General features: G+C 39.6%; 1 protein-coding gene across 1 annotated transcript in view; it reads right to left on the bottom strand.

Annotated features, from left to right (window-relative positions):
* Positions 1–23,003, bottom strand: part of SEMA3A (semaphorin 3A) — a 170,467-nt gene extending 147,464 nt beyond the window's left edge. Inside the window, exon 1 of the mRNA XM_068189556.1 lies at positions 22,553–23,003. Within this exon, the coding sequence (XP_068045657.1) occupies positions 22,553–22,664 (112 nt within the window). The 5' untranslated portion in view covers positions 22,665–23,003. The remainder of the gene's footprint in view (positions 1–22,552) is intronic.
* Positions 23,004–23,636: the final 633 nt, after the last annotated feature.

Below are 23,636 nucleotides of genomic sequence, written 5' to 3'. Positions count from 1 at the left end.
GGTTTCTTCTGGCAGCCTTGTCTGGAATCCTTGTGACCTTCATACACATCTTATTTATCCAGCAAAAAGCCAGTCATAATCCATAACAGACATTCATGCTGGGAGGCTCCTCTAACAAAAATATCACAAATAAGGACAGGACATCTGGGCTATGCAGTGCAAACACTTCTAACTTCAGTATATGCCTGGTGCCACTGTATCCTGATTGGCCAAACATGACCTTGACCCAAACCCACAATGGAAACAGAAACAGCCCCCCACATTCCAGGGAAAAATGTGCCGAATTCATCTGGGGCAGAAGCAGCAGGAGAAAACAAACGCCCGCTGGTGCAACAAAATTACAGCTGAGGAGTAGGGGACCACAGTAATGAACAATTAATAAACCTCGGTACAAAATAGAATTTGTAAAATCTTCAGTTCTTGAATTAAAAAGCATCTCATGTCTGAGTTCTCTGATAATTACATAACAAAATGTGTTAGACTCTATAAGGATACTGTCTGTGCATCGTCCTTGGAAAATGCTAGACAACATTAGCACCTTGCCAGATCGCTCTGATGAAGGCAGTGAGACGATATCACTTGAAAGTCTCTCAGGTAAATAATAAGTCTCTCAGGTAAATAATTAAGATGACAGAAAATTCTTACTCGAGATGCAAACAGAATCTCACGGCAAGAGAGAGTAGCAGCCCTCTGATCCACTGGAGTGAAAAATATCAGAAAACTGGTATGGCCTACTTCTTCAGGTCAGTGAAAACCACTACAGCAAGTAAAAGAAAATACTACAGAAAAAAAACTTTAGGTAATATGTTTCAAAGTCTGAAAATTTTTGCTTGGATTTCTGGTAAAAGGCTCAAGATTCTTCTGTTTTTTTACTTTATTCTTTTTTTGTTTCTATCTCTTTCTAGTATCCAGGAGACACTGCAATATAATGTACTTGCAATATTTTTATCTTACTTTATAATATATATATCAGAATATACACATGCATATATACACTAGAAGGCACAGAGACTACTGGGACATCTGATTAAAAGTGATCTATAGACATGATTTTAAAAATGTATAGTGTGGGGCAGAGATGAGAAGAAAACATAACTTTTAAAGGATGAATGAACAATATTATTTTGATATAGTTTGTCTTTCAAAAGACAGTACTTCCAAAGGTGTTAAACATCCAACACTTCTGCTGACAAGCTACCTTTGAAAAACTGAGGTTCTGAGCTGCTTTAGAAATATCAAAGGGTATAGATAAAACTGAATATAATTTGAAATCAGTCAATCAAAGAATATAAAAAATCATTATCGCTTTGTCCTGACTTTGCTCAGAAGAGCTGTAAAGAGAGCTGCAGAGGTACGATGGCAGAGACAAAACCAAGTAGTAAATGGCAAGAAGTCAAGGATGTTCAGCTATAAAGGAACACGGTTAGTTTACACCTTCTTCTATAACATGGATTGGATCATGATGGTAGGGAGACAATAAAAAAAGGGAGGAAGAGCTGGTACAGATGTATTTGGGAACAGAACTGTGCAGGATATAGCTCCCATTCCTGTCAGAAATGCCCTTGTAATCTCTTACTAGGCTTGAAATGATTCAGAGTGAATGTTGTCTTGATATCTTCATTTGGTTAGGTCCCTGGTCATGTTTGGTTTGGAAAAGTTCAATATACTGATACTCTTATGATTACAGAAGAGAATTTAAAGACACAACTTGCTAACAATAAACAAATACAGAAATTCTCAGAGTTTATTTTCCATCTTTATATATCAACTGCTTTTTGTCAGCTTTCAATCTCTGTAGCACCTGCTAATGCACCTTACGTTTTATTCCTCACAATTAAAATAGATCAATAATTTTTTTTTTTGTTGTTTTTTTTTTGTTTTGTTTTGGTTGAGTTCAGTTTGGCTTTTTTAGTTTTTGCCTGTTCAAGACTTGACTAACTGAGGACAGATGTGGCTGTGTCCTTTTCCCATGTCTCCCAAAGAGTCACAGTATGAATGACCATTATTTCGACAGCGTCTTAGCTCCCAGCCTACCTTAAGGCTGACTTGTTAAATGGACTATCAGGTTTTCCACACAGAAACATTGTTTTCCATTGTACAGTGGCATCCAGCCTTCATGGGGAGATTTAATTTCTCCTGACATTCAAGTAACAGCACAGAAATATGTCAATGAGTGGAAAACTGACCAAAGCAAAATTCATACGATCTCTAAAAGGTGTAACAGACACCCACTCATTGTCTTCCCTAACATCAATAAATTTTCTCCTCATACCAATCTACTTCTGCTTATAATATTATCTGTTTTGTGCTAGAGAGGTCTCCAAACTATTGCCTTGGCAACCAACAAACATTAATCCATGTGAGATTTTCCTCATGAAATACTTTCTATATTCGAAACATTATGTAGGAGGTAAATTGCACTGGAACTGGAAAAGATGTGCTTATGATTTGATTCACATTTTTTCTGGTTTCTGCTACAAAATACAGTCCTGGATATTTCTTGAGTGAGAATGAATTCACCAGCAGTCCAATGGAAAAGGCTCCACTGGCCACGCTTGGACTGAACATTGATCTGCCCCAGCAGACCTGCAGCATCCTGAACAGTCTAATGAAAGACACAGTGACACAACACATTTCACTCCAGGCCTGAGGTACCTTGTGTAACACCAGGTCCTACACTGCTTTATGTTACCATTCTTAATTTTCAGCTGTCACACACACATAATAGTTCAGTTCCAGGGGACCAAAGCAAAGGCTGCATTTAGCTGGCAAACAAATGTGCAAAAATTGGCACTTGCATCATTCCTGTATATTAAAGCACTTTCCAGCTTGCATAGCTGTTGATGTATCACCTAAAAGAGTTTGTCAGTAAGCCCAGGCAAGCAAATAGTATCACACCTTGGGCTGTCCCTGCAGGTAAGGCAAGCTCTTGGAGTTGAGGTCAGAAAGAGAAGGCATGTTGGAACATCAGCTATAACTAAAGACTGTGGCCTGGTTTGCAAGGCACCAAAATTAGTAGGAAAATTCTTACTGAATTCAATAGGCTTCAGATTGCACCTCCAAAGAACAATACCGAGGACTTGAATCCCATCCAGAACCTCAAATGGATCAAGACAGAGGCACAACCAGTTTAAGGACTGATCAAAGTCCACTGATGCTTTTCCAAAAGCTTGCAACAAGTGTCACAGAAGGGAGAGCAGTAATCCAGGCAGGAGGTGACAGAGGTTTAGGATGCCTGTGATGAGGCCAGATCCTAATGTTCTTGCACAAAGCACACTTGAAAGTCAAAATGCATGGAGAATATTTTATTCATAAGTGCAAACACCTTCTAGCATTTGTCAATGTGAAACAACACATTGCTAGGGTCTCTGAAGACATGATGTGAACCATAATGTGTGTTATTTCAAAATAACACATAACTTGTCACTAATTATTACTGTAATAATCTGTATTTGAATGAATCAACAATGGCAATGCATACTTACAGCAAGGAAAGAGCAACTCTAGCACAGGAGAAATTCTGGTTTGTATTCCTTATGGAAAATAAAGGAAACCTTTTGTAAATAAGGACCATTGTTCCAGACTTACCTCCTGAAGAAAGGTTAAGCCCCTCAGAATGAGTAGGTGGTTTCCTTAACATTCAAATTCAACATGGGATTACCTTTTCAGAACTGTTTTCTATGCCTAGTAACACGCACATATTCATCTATGCCAGAGCCTAGAGGACTGCACAGCTTGTTTTGGAAAACAGTCATTCTTCTTGTGTGACACCTGGAAGTCCCCTGATAATCTATAGTGTTCCAGTCGACTGATATGACAAACTACACCTGAAACCACAGACTAAAATTAAAAAAAAAAAAAAAAAAAGAAGAAGAAAGAGAATGCACAAAGAAAGAGTTTCAGCACCAATCAAAATGAAATGGGAACTGCTTCTCCTCACCTTCAGAAATGTAAGACAGACATATCTCTTCATATTGGAATGAATGTATGTGTGTAACAAACTTGAATAATTTTCCAGCCTTTATATCCAGAGAATTGCATAACATGAAAAAGACTGTAAGGGAAAATTTTTGAGGAGGAAAATTGTCAGCTTTTGCATTTTATATGTAGTGGCGTTATCACTTAAAGAATCATTAAGACAGAAGGAAAAAGTAACCTTTTTAACTAAAATCACTCTTTTTTTTCCATCCCCCTAAAATGAATAGGTTCCTAAAGACATTCACTTCTCAGTAGCAAAAACAATGCAGTCAAAAAGGTATCAGGCAACAAACGTAACTAAAGTTGCTAAAGTAGCTAAATTTCTTGGACTTGTGGAATTAATCTTATTATACTGTATGGAATTCTCAAAAATTTTTTTTTCTTTCTTTATACCAGAAAGCAAGAGTAAGAGTCATTTTCTTAGTGCTCAGATGTTTGTTTGAGCCTTGAACTAAATAATCTTGTTATTTATCAGTTGCACTACTTGTTCTGAAAAGTCCAGATAGAATTTCATTGCGCAAAGGCATAGTCCTTGCCTTCAAAACACATACAATGTCACTGAAAATAAAACAATGAACAAAAAGCCTGTACAGATTAGAAGCTGAGGCACAGGGATATTGTCTGACATTACTTAAAATATTTGTGTAAGATCCTGGAACTGAAGAATGTCTGTCCATTCACACATTAGCCACAAGACCAATCTTCCTGGCATTATTAACATCCTTGAAACACAAAATAAAAACACATATCTCAACTTATCAATGTCTTAAAATATTTATTCTTTAAAAGTAGAGCAAATGTTCTGTTAAGCAAACTATAACCAATAACAATACTCATTTTTAAAATAATGTATTGAATTGTATCAAAGAATCAGACATAAATTTTTAATGCTGTTTTAGCTGCAATAAATGTTCAGAACTATGTTTTGACATTAACACATAGCTGAATGTGTCAAGCTGGTTTGGAGCTTCACAACTCACATAGGAGCTTTACAAAGCACTGTTTCTCTGTGACAACACGGTTTCATGGCAGAAATAAAGAAAGCTGAGAAAAGGAATTTTTTTTTTTTTGTCTCAAGGGAAATTACAATATTCCAACATCTGTTTTCAAATTAAGTCAAACAGTCAAAATACTGAACTTCTCAGAGTGACAACTTAGGAAAAAAAAATCCGGGAATGTGTGACTCTTGGTTTTTATCATTTTATCTATGTTTTTTCTGGTCAGGGTGTCCAACTTCCTTAGACTGTAAGGAGGAAAAATACACTCTACCAGTTCAGCCGTGCCCCAGAAGATACAAGTCATATCCCAGAATCAAAAAGCCTGGAAATGCTTCTGGGTGTGTCCTGTCTCACATGGCACCCTCTGACAGTGAACTCCACCTTATACAAATGATAAACCTGCCTCATCCCTGATTTGGACCTCTTGCCCAGGATTTGAGACAGAGCTATATGGTTTTTGCTATCCTGCTATCATATAAGCCTTATGCTGATCTCTGAGAACTCTCAAAGATTTTAATTGTTAACTGTCCTGTTCAGAAAAGAATGGGCAAGAAAGCAAGAAAACCACACAAACCTTTTACAAACCCTGCTGCTACCCTGAACACACAGAGGTTAATGTCAGATGAATATAATATTATGTGCCTCAGATCAGCACCACAGTCCAAAGTAATGTTTTCATTTGGATAGAACTGGTGGAAAATTTGGATTAAACGGAAACTTCCTTTTTCATTGACAATTCATTTTGATGAAAAATGCCTGCCTAATCCTTGTAATACACTACCAGACAGTCCCGTAAGGCAAATTCCCTGCCAGGTCGCTTCACTGCTTTGCCACTGCAGCTCCAACTTATCTGCCAGGTCCAACCTGGGGAGCCAGCTGTGGTGGTAAACAGTGTGAACTGGTCAGTCACTCGTTTTACACACGCCACAGATCAATTCCTGCATGATAGTGCTTTTCCATTTACCACATATGCTGAACTGCATTTGACCTGGTGGTGAAAGGTTTCATTTACCATTACAGGCACTTCAGCTGTGCAGTCTCCAGTCTGTATGCTGATTTATGGATGGATGGATTTGCATATGGCAAACATCCACACAGCTTTCTAAGTTCGCATTTATGCCAATAAATGTAAGGTCAGGGCTATGATTCTAGTATGAGTAATGTTTTTATTAGAAATAGCTCTCCTTGGGGTTTTCGTTGTTGTTGTTGGTGGGTTTGTTTTGTACTGTTTTTTTCAATGCATGTAAGGATAACATTCCATTACAATTCCAGTTTAAGACATACAGACACTGCTGAAAAAAACAAAGAAAACAACTCTTTATTTCTTCTTATTATTCTTTCTTCCCTTCTTTCCTTCTCTTTCTTGATTTTTTTTTTTCATTCTTTCTTTGGTCTTGCAATTTCTCTTTAGCAGGTGTACATGGGGATCACCTTGTCTCTAGGTGCAGGACTCAGTACATGAACTTGAGGCAAAATGTCCACGCTGATCTTGGAGATGGGAACACCAGAACAGGGCTATCCAGCCAGACCAAAAGGCAGCCTCATGAGGAAGCCACCCTAATACTGAAGACCAGCCACAAATGATGAAGGAAAGAACATGAGGACAAGATAATACACAATTCCTAGCAGCCCTTATGTCAAAGCTAGAGAAAATTGTGCTGGGTTTTCAGGTGGGGGGGAGTTTTAGTTAGGTTTAGGTTTTTTGCTGCTGTTTTTTGAGTTCAGACTTTTTTTTTGTTTGTTCTTTGGTCTGAGTTTTGGGTTTGTTTTTTTTTTTTTTTGGGGGGGGTTGGTTTAATAGCATTTGATCTCCTTCATTTCTGGCTTAATTAACTGCTTACTGCACAAGGCTCATGGTTAGGTGGCTACAGTACCAACACTGCTAATACCCCTTACAAATATTAAAATGCCCCAGTTTTCAGAAAACTTTACAGTAAGCAAGCTGTCAGCCTTGCTACAAGGTATCTTCAACTAACATTAACACTGCTTCGATGAAACATCATGACAAATATTCATTCAGTCTTTGTTTCCTGGTACGAGCAAAGATCCACCTCCCACCCACATTCTGTAACAGATTTAGGAATGCAAGACCTTTCATGCTTAAATCATTCACTATGCAATGCAAACGTTTATACCCACTGAAACACAAAACACATCATTCATAATTTTGAAACTTAATTATGAACTAGACATTTACATTGAGGAGAAGCTAAAAATAACTTGCAGTGGGGTGTGGTGTAATTTTGTACTGTCTGTGGATCTGGGCCAAGCATGGGTGTGTAAATAGCTTCATATTTGTATACATTATGTACATAAATGCATGCATGCACCTAAGGATATTTCCACAGTTCAGAATTTGGTACGTTTCTTCCCTCTGCTTGGCATCACGGACGGATAGGCTGATCCTAGCCAGACTCAAAAAAAAATCTCTTTGCAAGAGCAATGAAGTGGGAGAGAGCTTCTGGTCTCAGTAGGACAAAACAGGAGAAGGAAGGAGCTTCTCATGTTGCCTTTACACTCCACATACCCTGGGGATGTACTCCATCACCCACTGGGCTGACAGTTTTGTACAGATGTCTGCTGGTCACAGGTTCTTTAGTTATCACTTGAACAGGCTCAGGGGCTCCCTTACAGCACGTGGCCTTTCTTGTATATGAATCTCTTGCATGTATGGTAATAAATAATGCAATTTCTGCCTTCCAACATCATCCATGGCCAGCGCTACAGAAGCATTAGGATGCCTCTGTTCCAAGACATCATAGACTTACTCATGAGCTATTCTGTGGGTTGTTCACTGATTGCTAACATAATTGAAGTAACAGCTCTCATTAATTAAATTGATGCCCCTTACAGCCTATTGAAGAACTTCACAGTCAACTGCACCATAACCAGAAGTTTTGTAAATGTGTTTCCCATTGGACTCTATGCCACAAATGGTTTCTGCTCCTATTTTTAATAGAAAACATTATTTTTGCTTCCTTCTTTAAATGCACATATATCATAAAATGTGAAAAATTTTATTGCCTCACCACCCTCTACTGCATTTGAGACTTTCTGCATTTCTTTAACATGTGACACAGACCACAATAAATTTTAGGGTAATAGAAGTGTCTGCACAAGTGGCTACATCTGAGTGGCTGCAATCTGAGATTCCTCTTGCTGTTTCGCAAAGAGCACTGAGAGCCCATTGACAAGATGTCTGGGGTGAGGGAGCACATGGCCCCCTGCTCACTGTCCCACTTTGTCAGACTGATGTTTGAAAAGGAGCAGGGATTCCTTGCTCAGTTGCTAACCTTAGCAGCTATTTGGAGTGGCAAGAAAGCAGCTCTGGAGTCTCCTGCTGTGGGGAGATCTCCTGGGCTCTCTCCAAGGAGCTCGTGTGAGAAGCAGTCAGAGCAACTTTCACTCAAAGTGCCTGGAGCCATAGCTACAATAAATAAGTAATAATCCAGTAAAAGGATAAGTTTCCACAATGCTGTGCCCTTTTTTGATGGATTGGGAATGGTTATTGAAACAGAACTGCTGCATTGTGGAAACCACATTCCAATGTTGTGGTATTACTTTATCAAAAGTTACTGTGCCTGAATCAGCAGAACTGCCTAATGTGTGCTCCACATACAGTCACACAGATGGGCTTCTGCACAGAGGGTTTAATGGAAAGACCCGTTAACAGGGAAAATAGGACAAGGCTTGGATAAGATATGACATTCCTTTCCTCAAAAACTCAGTTTAAAATTGCCTGGCCATTCGAAAAATCAGATCACATTTCATATTCCTACTCAAATATCTACCAGACTAAGGTTCCTTCATAGTGACTAACTAATGTTTTGTCCCAGTGGACATGAGGATACAATCAACCACAGCAAGGCAGGGAATGCTCCTCTAGTGGAGCACAGCAGAAACATGGGATAAAACAGATCGAGAGGCATTATTACTAAATGAAAACTTTAATTTGAGTAGATCTACATTTTGAAGTTCTTGCATCATTGCTTCCCATTAAATGGGCTGAGCTCAAAAATTTCAAGTGATCCCTACAATTGCTTGGGTTCGTTGGTTGATTATTTTCCAAGTGAAGAATAACTTGCATAGCATCTCAAAAGGGCACTTCACACCGAAAGTGCCAGGTACATTGAAATCAAAAGGACTACTCAGGTGAGTAGGAATTTGTTAGATCAGTCCTTTTTTGTTGTTGTTTTTAATCTCCTGGCAAATACCAAGACAAATCACATTTCATTACAGGAATATTATGTAATAGAACAAATCCTACAGCTGTTGAATAATTGCCCTTTGTAAATTTAGTGAATTAAATTGCATTTAACTTTGTAAGTTTTTTGGAACAGTGTAACCAGACCAAATATAGTGCACAGCAGCTTTGTGAGAAAGAAAGAGTGTGCTGTAAATGATTACAGAGGTTACATTAATTATTTTCTGAAATATGGAGGTTGAATGAAATACATCATGGTATTTTAAGGTAAGTGGATGGAGACTACAAAACAGTACCAGGGAAACCATAAAACTACAGCAACAGTCCCAAGCTATCTCATTATCAAGGGGTAGGTACATAACCCGTATCAATTTTGGAGGTGAACTTTACTTTGGAAACATTTTGTAGTACTTGTGCCTGCCTAATCACAGGTTTTGAAGCTGTTTCAGGCATAAAGGGCTTAGTAAATCATTGTCTCTCCATATACACACATGCCAATTCTATCTAAACAGATATGAGGCACAAAAAACTATGTAGAAAACTGTCTGACTCCGAGCCTACTAAGATTTTGTTTTACTCTTGAGTTCCTCATTTTTCTACTGTTTGCTTTTACTTTTTTGCCTTTTTGGATACATGAAGAACTGTGTATTTTGAAAGACACATTTGGTTTTAAACTACAACATTCAGCTTTACCTAGCTGAGCATGTACTGAAGTACAGCAGCAGAACAGAATAGTGAAATGCTGGGCAGTTTGTAAGGAAGATTAAAGTAATGATTTTTTTGGGTGGCTCCTGGGTCAGATACTGACATAACACAGAATAATACTCAGATCGTTTACATTTCTTTCACTCCTATCACACTTACCTGCCAGATTTTCAGTGAATGTCTACATCTGCTTACTGCTTAGATCTTGTGTTTTTTTTTCCCTTTTCCCCCCCAACCCTTCATTGGGGGAGAAGGAAGAGTGGCTTTTTTTAGCTTATCTTTTATGAAATATTAAAAGAGGCAGAAAATGTATAGTACTTGGAGACCTGATATTGCTTTTTAAGATTCATTTTTCCCCAAGTGGTCATTATTAGAGCACATCAATTTAAGGTGTGGGAGTTTCCATACCAGTGAATAGGTTAAAGTTTTATGGTGCTGCTTTTCACAGTACTTTGAAATGCAATGATCTTTGCCAGGAGCTAGCTAGAGAATTATTTACATATCCCCATTCCTACCTCAGCTGACCATTCACATGCAAATGACAACTTTGACAGCTCCTCCACACATATATGAAACCCAATGATCTGTCTATTTTTCAACTCAGAATGAAAGCTATGACAATGCCTTAGAATAAAGGCCTGCCAGACTCTAGATTAGTTTCTTATTCTGCAATACTGAAAAGGAAAAAAAAAATCCAACTTTATTGGAATGGAAAATTTGGGGAGCACAGTGAATGCCTATTAGTCATAAAATAAGTATTGATTTCTTAGTTACCATCTGGGGGACAGTAAGTTTAAAACATATTTGAAAAGCATAACTGAAGTAAGCTCTTGGTTTTTCCTCCAAAAAATAACTCAGCCCCTCAAAACCTGATTTTTAGAACAGACTCAAGTCATTGTACTGTGGGCACCATGACATCAGAGGAGGAAAATGAAAAGCAGACATTTAAACAGTTAAACCCTGTGTTTGAAGAAACTTGCCTTGTACTACTGAGCACAGTGGGTCCCAGAACAATTCACCTCTGCATTTCAGGAGGAGGTCCATGGCCTGGCCCTGCACATGCAAGCAATTGCCTCTTAAACCCTGAGATCTGACTGGGCAGTTCAGCTCAGGACAAAACTGTGTTTTCATGGTGATTATCAAAAATCATCACTATTCTACCCTCTCGCCAATTTTTACTTTTAAATGAAAACTTGTCTTAAGACTTAAAGTCTTTTCTGGTGTGCTCTCAGTATCCTATAACCAGAAACAAGTACACATTTCCTTGTCTAGAAAGCTGTATTTCACCTCTCCTCATACAATTTACATACATTGATCACTTCCATATGTCTGGCATAAGGTAAAATAGTTTCTATGCATAGTAATGGGGGTGAACCTACAGTGAAACAAAATTCAGTATTTATCATATTCCTACATACTGGCAGAAAAAAAATTTAAGAGAGTGGCAGTTATGAGAAACAACCTTAAGGGGCTGTTTATGGTCTCAACTATGGAAATTGTATTAAAAAGCTACAAGATGTATTGCTCAGACATGTCATCATTCCCTTTAGTAAAATGTCAATTAGCAGAATCAGGGGTCTAAACATGCAGCACTACAGTCACAGTTATGATGTTACATTTGGTTTACACAAGAATAGTTCATAACTGCTTAAAATTTCTAATAAATTATAACACTACACATGACACTTGACATTTGTCTCTCTGCAAACTTATCAAAAAGTCTTTTGACACCAGTAAACAGGACCTTTCCCATTGCTCTCAGCTGGCCTGTTTGCCAACCTCAAGAATTGAACTTGGCTCTTCTAGCACCAGCAAAACAGTAAGGAAAAAAAAAAAAACCTCAACTCCCAAAACTATGTAACATGTGGACAAGTAAGACACCATGGTTTAACATGTTAAACTACCAACTTGTGTCTGAAGTTCAAACGCACATCAAAATCACACAAAAAATTTGTATTTTCCCTGTATTTCTTAATTAATGGCATGAAAATGGTCAGTTTATTACAGAAAAAGAATGCTATTCAAAACAACAATTACATCATGTAAGTGGCATGAGGAAGTATAAAAGCAAAGAAAAACATTCCTTGAGATAATTCACTGAAGATAAAATTTAAATGCTGCATTTAAGGTATGTGGAATATATGAAACACAAATTTTATTTTCATAGGCCAGGCTGACAAAAGGAACAGGTGCTTTCTTATTTATTTTAGGAATGAGGATGTGAATCTTTCTGAGATGCAAAATTCTACTTATGAATTTATTATAGCAGTTTATCCTCATTATTAGGTCTGAACTCGGGCTGTCAAACAACAGTTTTCCAGTGAGTGAGTCACAAATGATAGGCAATTATAACTGACTCAACTGATTACTGAATACTTCCCCAAATGTCTAGGAAAGGTTTCCCTCATCGTGGAGAAGGTTGGGGAACATTTGGGATATGAAAAGTCATTAAAATGGATGTGTGCCCAAAGAAAGAGAAAGCTTTTGTCCAAAATCTCTTGGGAAGGAAACAGATACACTTGAAGGAGCCGGGGAGTGTTTAGCACCAGTGGCTTGGTATGTCCAGACTGAGTAGAAAGGGAGAAATTGCCCCAAGTGAGGTTTTAGTTTTGCCTGAGAATCACAAGAAAAAGAAAAAAATAATTAAAAAAAAAAAACACACCAAAAAAAAACCCTCCCACTTTTTATTCCCTTTTAGTTTTAAAATATGACTATCAGCCATGATAAAAAAAATCCCTAGCTTAAACTCAGAGAAATTGGCCAGAACCTCAGGAGCACACACACACCATTGGTAGACAAAACTGCAAAGACTAAACACAAAGTCCCTTCTCCAGAGCCACCTGTAATCACCTTCACAGTGTGTTTAGCTTGAGATAGAGGTGAATACTCCAAAAAACATTTTGAAGGGCTCCTGTCTAAAATTGTCTGGAATATCCAAATAGAATTGATTTAGATATGCTCCCTGGATAACAGGGATGTGTTTCATGTCATAGTTACACACAGCTGTGAATATTACTATTATAATCACTTTAAAGTACCTGTAAGGCCTTTATATGTTGATCAAAAATAAGTTCTGACTGAACTTTGAGTACACACATTCATGTGATTATTCTGAGAGTAGGATATAGCTCTGAATAAGCTTGGCAAGTCTCTGACCTCCAGCAATTCCTCATGAAATCACTTAATACCACTTTACACGTGAAGAAGCCGACAGAGAACAGCCAAGGAATTAATAGGATTTCACATTTATGGTACTTTCTTTGACTGTCTTTACAGTACAGAGTTTCTGTGTATCATCAGCTGTGGTGCTGGGTTTCTGTTAATGTCTAACCTCCATTTGTAGGTGATGTAGGTGAGATTAAATAAAAACTTTCCTGATTTATGACTATTGTTCAGTAAAGAAGTGAGTCACAATTCAGGTTTAAAGAATGATGAAACACACAAATTTGTAAAAGGATGCAAGAAAAGGGTGTAGAATATCCGGTAGTTTCCCATTACAGATGAAAAAAAAAAAAATCTGAACAATTAGAATTAGAAATGGATGTAGTTGGTCTCAATACTACAAGCTGCAGAGAAAAGCAAAATTTTCAAGATATAATATTGTTGTTAATACTTTACTTTATAAAACTCCTTTAAAATGAGCTATGAAAAGTTTCCTTCAATTTTAACAGACTCCTGCATCTTTTCGCTTGAGAAGAAATCTTGCTTGCCAACTTGCTGCAGGTCAGTTTTTATGGGTAGAGAAAAAACAACTAGGGATACACATTTGGAACAAAAATATAGACTGAGGTTTACCATACTGATAACCCAACAGCCAATACCCTGGAATACTGCTTTGCTGATGTTTGTGACCTTGCAGAGAAGTGACAACTAGAGCTCTTTGAAAATCTTATCACACCTTTCTGTACAACAGAATATACACTTGATCTTGTTGGGTGGACTCTCGACACTTCTTGGAAGATCAGGAATTCAGAATGAAGCGATTTCCTAACTATGCAATTTGCAGGTACCTCAACGTTTATGTTGTTGTCTACAAGGCTATCAGAGCAAGAAGTTTTGATACAGTTCATCTGCTGTAGTAGAAGTGAATATGGGGGAAAATGCAATCTTGAAGATAAAGTTGTTTTTCCCAGATTCCCAGACATCATTTCTGCTGTCCCTCCTACCACTCGACAGGAACCGGATTTATCACATGGGCCTCGGAGGATGGAGATCTTAGAAAGGACCTGGTGTGGTGGATGAGATTCAAAGTTGGCCTACAGATACTACACAGAGCAACACTAATCATTATCGATATGACCTTTGTTGTGCTTTGAGAAAAAAAGCTTCCTTACGAGTCAGAACCATTTCAGGCTACACATTCATGCAAAAGTAATGAAGTTGCACTAGGAAATCCATGAAAAAATTCAACGTAATATTAACACCCGGAAATCACCACTTCATCTTAAGGGACCTCATTCTGTGCCCTGGCCACACATGGGATCTGTGTCTAGCAAAGGAGAGTTACCGCTATTACACCATCAGCTGGAGATGAAAGCTGTACCCTGTACTCTTTGCAGCTCTTTTGGATGCTTGTGAGCTGTATTTATCATGTGATTCCTCTAGAAAAGACCACCAACCCATCCCCCTTGAAAGGCAACTCTAAGTCCTTTAAATCATCTCACAGAGCTTTTTTGTGTCCTTTTCTCATACAAGGCTGGAATTTCAAAAGGAGCCAAGAGGGGCCGTCAGAACCAACATGAGCTTTGCTTCATTAGAGTAAGGAGTAAAGGACAGCTTTCTTTTTCCTGTTTCCACGAGTCACATGAAAGCAAATAACTACTTCATTCCTCAGATTGCTCCCTGCAAGATCCAACTTTGCATGAAAATATTTATAAGAGATGAGAATTTTATTTGACTGCTTGCTTCTAAAGTTTCTGCAGCATCCAGCTGGAGAGATAAGCAGGCAGACCAATAAATGTCACACAATTTTAAAATATTAGAAGAATGGCAAAAACTTCTGACTTTACTGCGTTTGGCTATCAAACAGCAAAGGATGAAAACGAGATGTGACACAAAGGAGAGTAGTGCTCACACATTTCACAGATTGCTGTAGATATGTCTCATTCAAGGGGGATCTGTAATCCCCAAAGGGAGAAAAGAATCCCTCAAAATCTATTTTGAATTTTTAGAAATTAATAAATTAGGTTTCATCCCACTCTCACTATTGAAATAGTTCAGCTGAAAAAATGTAGACTCGGGGTAAAGACACCTGTCCTTTGAATTGCACATATACACACAGATTTTTATTTGCAAACCACGCTCTCTGAAACTGAATCTTGAATATGTTTTTCTCTTTAAAGCAGAGAAAAATTCAGACGGTAATGGAGCTAGCCAGGGGACAGCTTATTGAAAGCTCTAAATGATTAAGCCATTAAATTAGTAAAGCTCTGTAGCCCCAGACAGTCACTTCCAGCATGTGTCACTGGATTTGGGATGAGATTATTAAGGAGGAGAGACATGGGAAACGTGAGAAGTAAATTAGGAAATTGTTTTAAGATTATGAAAAATGTAGCGGTACTGTTTATTTCTTTCTATACTGTAAGTTTAGTGCAAATATAGACAGAGTCACAGATGACCTCAAGATCACAGATACTGAGGTCGTACATATGTTAAATCAGCTCAATTTTTACACTGCTTACACACTCATTTAGGCAAAAACAATTTCTTAAATTAGGAAGATTTGGATCAGAATACAGCCTAAATTCTTCCATAGCAGTTAATTAGTACCTTCTTTTGATACATTCCGAGAGAGAGAGAGAGAGAGAGAGAGAGAGAGAGAGAGAGAGAGAGAGAGAAAGAAACTAAATTAATGAACAAGAAGCTTGATTCCTGTTACAGTCAATGACAAGTGATGAGCACCCTTAAAGTCTCATTCAGTCTGCCTAACCCAAGATTAGCTCTCTGGAGGTACCTCTCCTTCCCCTGAGAGTGAAAAGAGCCTAAAGTGGCTGACTGTGTCAGTCACAAAGAAAGAGAAAGACACCACAGAGAACCTCCTGTGGTGCAAGAGAAAGGTTACAAGACTCTTAAGATTTCTGATGCTCTCAACAGCTGTGGTCATCCTTTTCTCTCTTGTATATTCAGACACTATCCCACTTGAAAAAAAAGGGAAAAGTCAAGTAAAAGTACTATCCCCACAGTTATTCTCACTATTCACAGCTGTTACTGGAAGAGAGCAGCTAACATATATGAAGGCTGTATGTGGGAGGACCGTGAACTTGTAGACATTTCTGAAGGGAGCTTTAATCCTGCAAGGGAAGGAATTCGCTGAATCGCCCACCAGCACAACAGCAGCAACAATTTTTACGTGTAACCTTAGTTAACAAGAGCACGGTAACAGGTTACCGTACCTCCATTTAAAACTTTGACATAGAGCTCCCAGGGTCCACCCCACACATCTGCTTAAAAAGTGGGAGCCTGAAAACATTTTTACCCTTTTTAACTTTCAAACAACTGGAAAATGTCACAACCATTGACACCACTTAGAAGGATTTGTTTTCTTCTCAGTCACTTAGGCACTGCCTCAGGTGAAGATGTGATTTTTCTTCAGATTGAACGGGGTTAACTCAGGCTCCAACTGATGAAGAAAATGTTGAAAATAGTGGAACAACTTTGTATTGCAGGCACTTCCATTGTAGTGTTCCAGGTATACACGAGGGAAAAGTCTGTAGGCCAGAGGAAGTAAATAAAGAAGATTCTCTAGCAGCAGCTGTGGGCATTAAAGGCCATATGCAGAATCAGTGATTAAGCAAACCAAAACCATATTAAAAGGATCACAGTATGGCAATGCATTAAATTAAAACTGAAAAACACTTCCAAGAAAAAAGAATGAGTTGAAAATACAAATAATTTCATGGTTTCTTTTCAGGTGGGAACTCCGTGGAAATGCTTTCTGTGCATACAGAGTCGCCTGCAGGAGAGATTATAAAAAATAAGCCATTTACATTGTAACAACCTACTATGAATGGGTTTCTCATTTTAAATATTGTTTTTCTAAATGTTATGGAATAAGTATACACCTGAATCAACTCTAAGCAAATAGATAAGTACCTCAGTCCTGATCAAAAGCTTGAAGCATAGAAGTAAATTTTAAGGCAGATTTCACATATCAGAAGATTCACTGAGCTCAGTGGAACTATGGATATTTAAATTCCCCACTAGGTCAGAGTTTTAAAGATGCTGTTACAAACAATACAAGTAAGTGCTGCACACCTTGTCTGCAGCAAAAGAGTTTCCATGGCTGTCAGTACAGCACCTTCCATGAATAATTCAGTCATTTGCAAACCATACAGTAAAAATAATTATAGAGAACTCCAGCTTCTCAGAAAAGGGAAGCTCTGTAATTCAGAAACCACTTTTTCCACTGGAATTAAATGGGAAAGTTAGAAATGCAAAATGAGAATGCTGGGCTAGGTTTTCACCCTCCTTGTTCCAATTACACTGCCTGTCTCAGGCCCTAATTAGCTAGCTGAAAATTTCCCTATATAGGCAAGATCTGAGCTTAGGCACTTCCTTCATCAGCTTTTCCCTCCTGTCAGCCTGTGAGCTGTCAGAGCCAGGCAGGGTAGTCCTACCATCTCCCTGAGAGTTCCCAGGTCTTGGGAAGACCCCAATCAACCAGTTGATGGAAAGACCAATACACAGATCCTCCCTGAAAGATTCATTATTTTGGGGCAAATAAAAAAAGCTGACGTGGCTGTAGATGCATCTGGTACCTTCACTTGTCCTGCAGCCTCCTGCACTACTGAACTGTGAGGTCTGAGAGCACTGGAACTGTGCAGAAATTTTGTCACAAATGGTGGAAGGTACAGATGCAAATGTCCCTGGTTTACTTTCCTTCAGAGTCTTCCTCCGAAGTCAGGGCTGTTCTCTCACTTTCAGGCATGTCAGAGAGGCTTTTCCCTCAGAGAGTACTCTAACAAGTTAGTTTAAGCAAAGGTTTTTTTAAGCAGACACCTTGAAATATGAGACATACTCCAATACTGGTCCCAGCTCAAGAGAAACAGGCTCCCTTGCCAATATTTCTCTCCCCATTTCCTTCTCCCACTTTGTCCTGCTTTCTCAATATTTGTAAAGGTATTGAATTGTGAGTTATAAAGTTTGAAGGAAAGGAAAAACCACAATCAAACCCACTGGCAGGTCATCAACTACAACCAGGCTGGGTGAACAAACTACAAGCCAGGTATCATGTTTGCATTAGTGCACATACAGGTAATTCAGTGTGGTGCCATTCCTTCCTCATCACCCCACGTGGGACAGATTGAAACAGACAGAAGTTTTGCCATTGCTTTCACTAGGGCCAGGATTTCATCTGGATAAAAATCCATGATATAAAATTGTAAATCAACTGCACATCAAGGATGGAGTAGTTGTCACTATCACTGCAACTTTAAACAAGACACTTACTTTTAATATGGCTTGAATTGAAGCCAGGGAGCAATAGAGCTAAATCTGTGTGCAATGCTTTTCCACTTACTTTTTCTCAAGTAATATGTATCCAATTGAGCAACAATAACAAAGGAGAACCACACATGTACTCTTGCAAAACATACTTACAGCATTTAGTAATTTTCAATAGACAAATAAGACGTGACAGATGGATTTGAGAAAGTTGGGTTGACAAGATTTACTCATGTGGAGGCAAAAATCAGGGCTGCTTTATGAAAAAAATCTGGAAATCAAGGAATTGTTAATGGAAACTTTCATTGGGCTTATTTGTTTATATTTAAAGGGTACTATAGCTGGTTCCATCTCGGTTTGTGCTCTTACCTCCCCATGCAGAGGACAGCAAAAGAAAATACAAAACAATAAACGATACAAGAAATCCATCTGGAGTTAAGGTTATATTTATTGTTTTAAACTTCGCACACTCAACTTGATCACCATCTTTCTGAGAACTCTGTGCTCAATAGGAGTTTCCTGAACAGAATCTGTGACCTGGTGACACAATACAGAGACTTAAAACCAACATCAGAATTGAAGTCAACGATATTAGAAAAAACACACACAAAACAAAGGCAAGAACAAAGCCCCCTACACTCTTTAAGGGAAGATTCTTTTTCTTTTGATATATCAACAATGACATTTCTTGTTACTCTACAATAAGGACACAAAGTCTTTGAAGGACACAAGAAGAGCTCAGTGGTTGAAGAGCTCAACTGAGCTTTCAGTTTTATGGCTGGTTTTACCACATTTAGGCTATGATCCAGCAATTAGTGACTTCAATGAACTTTGGATCAGGCTTTTAATCATATTAATTCATTTTGACTGAAATAAGGACATGAGTATCATCTGAGAAAAACCTTTCCAATCCATGCACAAAGATGAAAATGCTTGGAAACTTTATAAAGTACAGGGCAAAACCCAGAAGCTACTGAACAGGAGCTTCACCACAGATTTCAGGTCGACAAGGATTTCCCTACTGCTCTCCTCAAATTTCTTTAATATGCCAACAGAATCCAGGTGATGTAAACCAAATAACCAGCACTCTTTTTCACAATGAACAGAAAGAACCTTTTCAGATCACAGATGTGGCCTTAACGTATGCATTTAAACACTTTCTCTGCCATTTCCCATCCATACCATGTGCTATAGGATGCTTCTAATCTTCTGCAACACTGAACGATAAGAAGCTAAGAGGAAGTAAGAACAGGAGTTCACCAAAACTTCTGTCCAGCAACCGGGGAAATGGCAGAGCTAATACTAGGCCTTTGAAAGCAAGTGACCATAGGAAATCAAGGTTGGCAGGGATTTAACCCTTCATGACTCATTTTGCTAACTTTTAAAGCAAATGCCTGAGTTTTTTAACCATGTTTGACATCTAATTAGTCGAGACAAACAAGAAGTTAAAATACATCCTTGATTTTCTTTTGAAATAAAGCACCGACAATTAGCTCCAAGGTATTTGTTTAGCCAAACAACAAGCATACATCTTAAAAGAAAGCACAAGATGGTCACAGAAAAGTGGAGTCACCTGGGTCACTCTTTTGACCTTGCATGTTTGGGGTTTTTTTTTTAATATTGTAAGTTTATTTTACTCAATCACATCTCTTCATGGAGATGACGAATGGGTAAGTAACTGAGTAGCTTCTTTTTCTACTTGCAAGCAGTTTAAATAGAGATGAATCACTTGGTATCATGTAGTCACATGGTGGTGAAGTATATCCAGAGAGATAAGTATTAGCATGTGAGGTATTCTGTCAGTGCCTAGAAGACACATTTTCAATACCCACAGCGCTTAAGGATGTTCCTACACAAGGTGTTAACATTGATCTGTGCACTGAGCACTGTGCTGGAAGCAAAATTTGTCTCGAAAAGCACCAGCTGACAAGGCTTAGTCTTCCCTGACTAATAATGATATCCCCATACCTGGGGATCAGTGCAGCAGCACTCTCCTATTGGCCTGGCCAAGCATTTACACCAGAACTTAACAGTAAGTATGTGAGCAGTGTGATCTGATTTTTAGAGTTACACGTTTGAAGTGAATCAAAGGCTACAGTGTGAATTCCTGTAAGTCTTCAACTTGCTTTGGATTAAGTACACATTTACTGTCTTCACTAGATAGGAAACAGGGTTGCTCGCCATTTGAACACATTTTTATTGCACAATGACCCACCAAGTATGAAAGAGTTTTGATGTTCAACTCAGTTTCCTGTTTTGCTCATATAGGACTGACCATATAGCAAAATTTGATATCTGATATTTTAAAAAATGAAAATGAGACTCTTTATCCCAGCAGGAGCAGAACTGGAAAACAACGGATCGGCAGAGTAGCAAAACATTTTTAAAGGGTCCATAGATACAGCACCAGCGGGGTGGAAAAAAAAATAAGAGGAAAAAAGAGACAAGAATAAAAGAAAACCACCATCAGTCTCATTTGGCAGCTCTTTGAAATTAGTTTCTGTGCATTTAGCCAATATGAGCAGGGGTAGCAGACTTGAGCCATAGATAAACTTTAAAAGGGTGAAAAAAAACCCAACCATAATTAATTAGCCATTGAACCCCTTTACAGGATATTTTTATAGCATTTATGCTTCTGTATACTAATCTGAGTTTCAATATGACTGTAGAAGTTTGGAAGCAATTAAGAGTTTTTTAATGAGTTTTCTGACATGACATGTAGTTACTATAGAAGCTTTCTTTAGACTCCATTACTCTAAAAAGCCAATTTTGTGTTAAATACATTTTTTTCTCACTAACAGACTCTGAACCCCTTAAACTGTTCTTTTCATTCATATATTTTCAAGTTTAAATACACACAAATATGCACATATGTGTTCTTTAAGAAACCCGGCACATGCATTTATTTCACACAAAGCATCCAAGTTTTGCAGGTGCTTAATTCTTTATTTCATCTGGAGTGTGAAATGACGCCTGCCCTGTATCAGAGAGGACTTTCCCCCCTCTCATTTGCAGCACTAGAAAGATGAAAAAAGAAGGAAAACGTATTTCTACTGGCAAGAGATGTACTGACACTATGCTGTAAACGGAGATTGACATCTATGACCAGGCATGCACACACATGTTCTCTTTTTCCCTCTATAGAAGCAATGTGTCATTTTTCTTCTCTCCTTTCAGAACCGTAGCTGCAGCTCCTTCTCTCAGCCATCAATAATCTAAGAATTATGAGGAGGCAGCTCTTCAGAGAGATGTGTATGTACCTAGGTGTACAGCTCTCCATTTAAAAAAAAATTACAGCTCTTACATTTTAAACTTCTTTCCCAGTTGTACATTCTCCAGATTTAATGAATTGTTCTGAAAATGTACTTAGAGTGGAACTATGCTGATAAAGAGAAGAGCCTGTCTACTTCACTGTTCTCCTTTAATACTGGCACTATTATACAAAAGTTAATTACTGACAACTGCAGTGTGAGTGGCATTACACAATTTCAAACATAAACGTAATCTCACAGCTCTCTTTCTTCAGTTACACCTTCCCTGTGATCTCCAATGACACACATCAGACTACAACGAAAACAACACTGCTTCAAATAAATCGCACTGCATTAAACATCCATAGGCAGCATTTTCTGGTGCCTAGCAGTCCTCTCCTCCTTTTCTGGACTGATCTGTTCCTTTCAGTTTATAGTTTCTTGGCAAACCCACCATCTACTGCTTATGTTAGGCATCTGATTGTCAGATTTGTACAAACTGAATATTCATGACTTGAAAATTAACCACTTCATGCCTAAAATACAAAATTAAAAAAATATATAAATCTTTATCCATTCCATGATGTTTAAAGCAGATCTAGAATTGTGGCTGCACTGCACGCCCTGCATGGGGGAGATGAGCTGGGTGGCCAAACGCGACTCATCGTCTTGAAGAGTAAAGTCCGGTGAAATAGCACAAGACTGAAAAAATGCTCTAACAGGGATCAGCACGATCCGGAGTCCTCGTCTGCAATCGCAACTAACTCTTCTTTGTCTGGGTTTAAACTGCCTGGTACCGAGCGCAGCACGAAGGGGCTTTTCAAGAAAATGTTTTCAGGAATTTCTTCCAATGTCAGTTTCCCCTTTGCAAGATAAGGAAAAGCAGTGAGGAAGGTGAGCAGGGAGGGAGCGACGGGGCAAGGAGGAAAGAGGTTCGGAGGAAAACCGAGAATAAGAGAGAACAACAGACTTACCTTTATACGATAATTTGAGCCTTGGCACATTATTCTTCACATGCTGGCAGTTGACTCTTCCTGCTAGTAATACTCCCAAGGAAAGCAAGGCAATCCCCCTGAGCCAGCCCATGCTGCAGCAGCCACTGTAGGGTCCCCGCCAGCCGCAGCCGTGGCGCTCCCCGTCCTGCCGGGCGCCGCCGGGGAACTTCAGGCAACCTGGGGAGCGGAGGTAACAGGTGATGGGGGTGGGCTCCGCTCCGCGCCCGCCGCGCCCCGACGCCGCTGCCGCCGCTGCCGCCGCTGCCGCCCCGGCCCCCCGCTCGCCGCCGCCGCCGCCGCCGGGGCAACTTCAAGCCCCTCTCACGCACACGCCGCGGGCCGGAAAGGGAGGCAGCCCCCGGGCGCGAGCGGCGTGCGGCGGGGGGGCGGCATGGTGCGGGCGGCGGCGGCGGCGCGGGCCGGGGGCAGGGGCCGGGGCCGGGCCGGGGCGGGCCCCGCTCCGCTCCGCTCCGCTCCGCTCCCCGCGCGGCGGGCGGGTCCCGGCGGCGGGGGCGGCCCCGCGCTCCCCGCGCTCCGCCGGGCGCGGGGGACACCGGCGCTGCCCGCGCTCCCGGAGCGCCTGACAATGGGAGCGCCGGCAGGCGCGACCCCCCCACCCCCCCCGACACACACACACACCCCCCCTTCCCCGGCTGTCACAGCACATGCAAGGAGCTAAAAAAAAAAAGGAAAAAAAAAAAAAAGAAACAGATCGCGGCAGAGATGAGAGAAGAGAAACCTCCGCTCCGCCGCGCTTGGGGAAGGCACGGAGCTAGACATTTCACCAGCTGTTTCATGTCATTGTCCAGGTTGTTCGGTTTGGTTTTGCCTAGTTTGGGTTATGTGGAGTTGGTTTGGTTGGTTGTTCGGGGGTTTTGGGTTTTTTTAAACCATTTTACAGTTCTTATCGAAAGATGCTTGTCCCACTTTAAAAACAACAACAGCACAACACAGCCCACGACGTTGCCACCCACTTAAGTAACAGCTCCTGCCCATAGCGTAATCCTCTTCGGATTGTTCCCAGTTAAAAACAAGTAACAAAATCTCCCATCAGCACAACTTT

Source organism: Anomalospiza imberbis, chromosome 5 (genome assembly GCF_031753505.1).
Source record: "Anomalospiza imberbis isolate Cuckoo-Finch-1a 21T00152 chromosome 5, ASM3175350v1, whole genome shotgun sequence".
Taxonomy (NCBI): Eukaryota; Metazoa; Chordata; class Aves; order Passeriformes; family Viduidae; genus Anomalospiza; species Anomalospiza imberbis.
The sequence above is the reverse complement of the archived record's forward strand: the minus strand, read 5'-3'. Positions and strand labels throughout refer to the sequence as shown.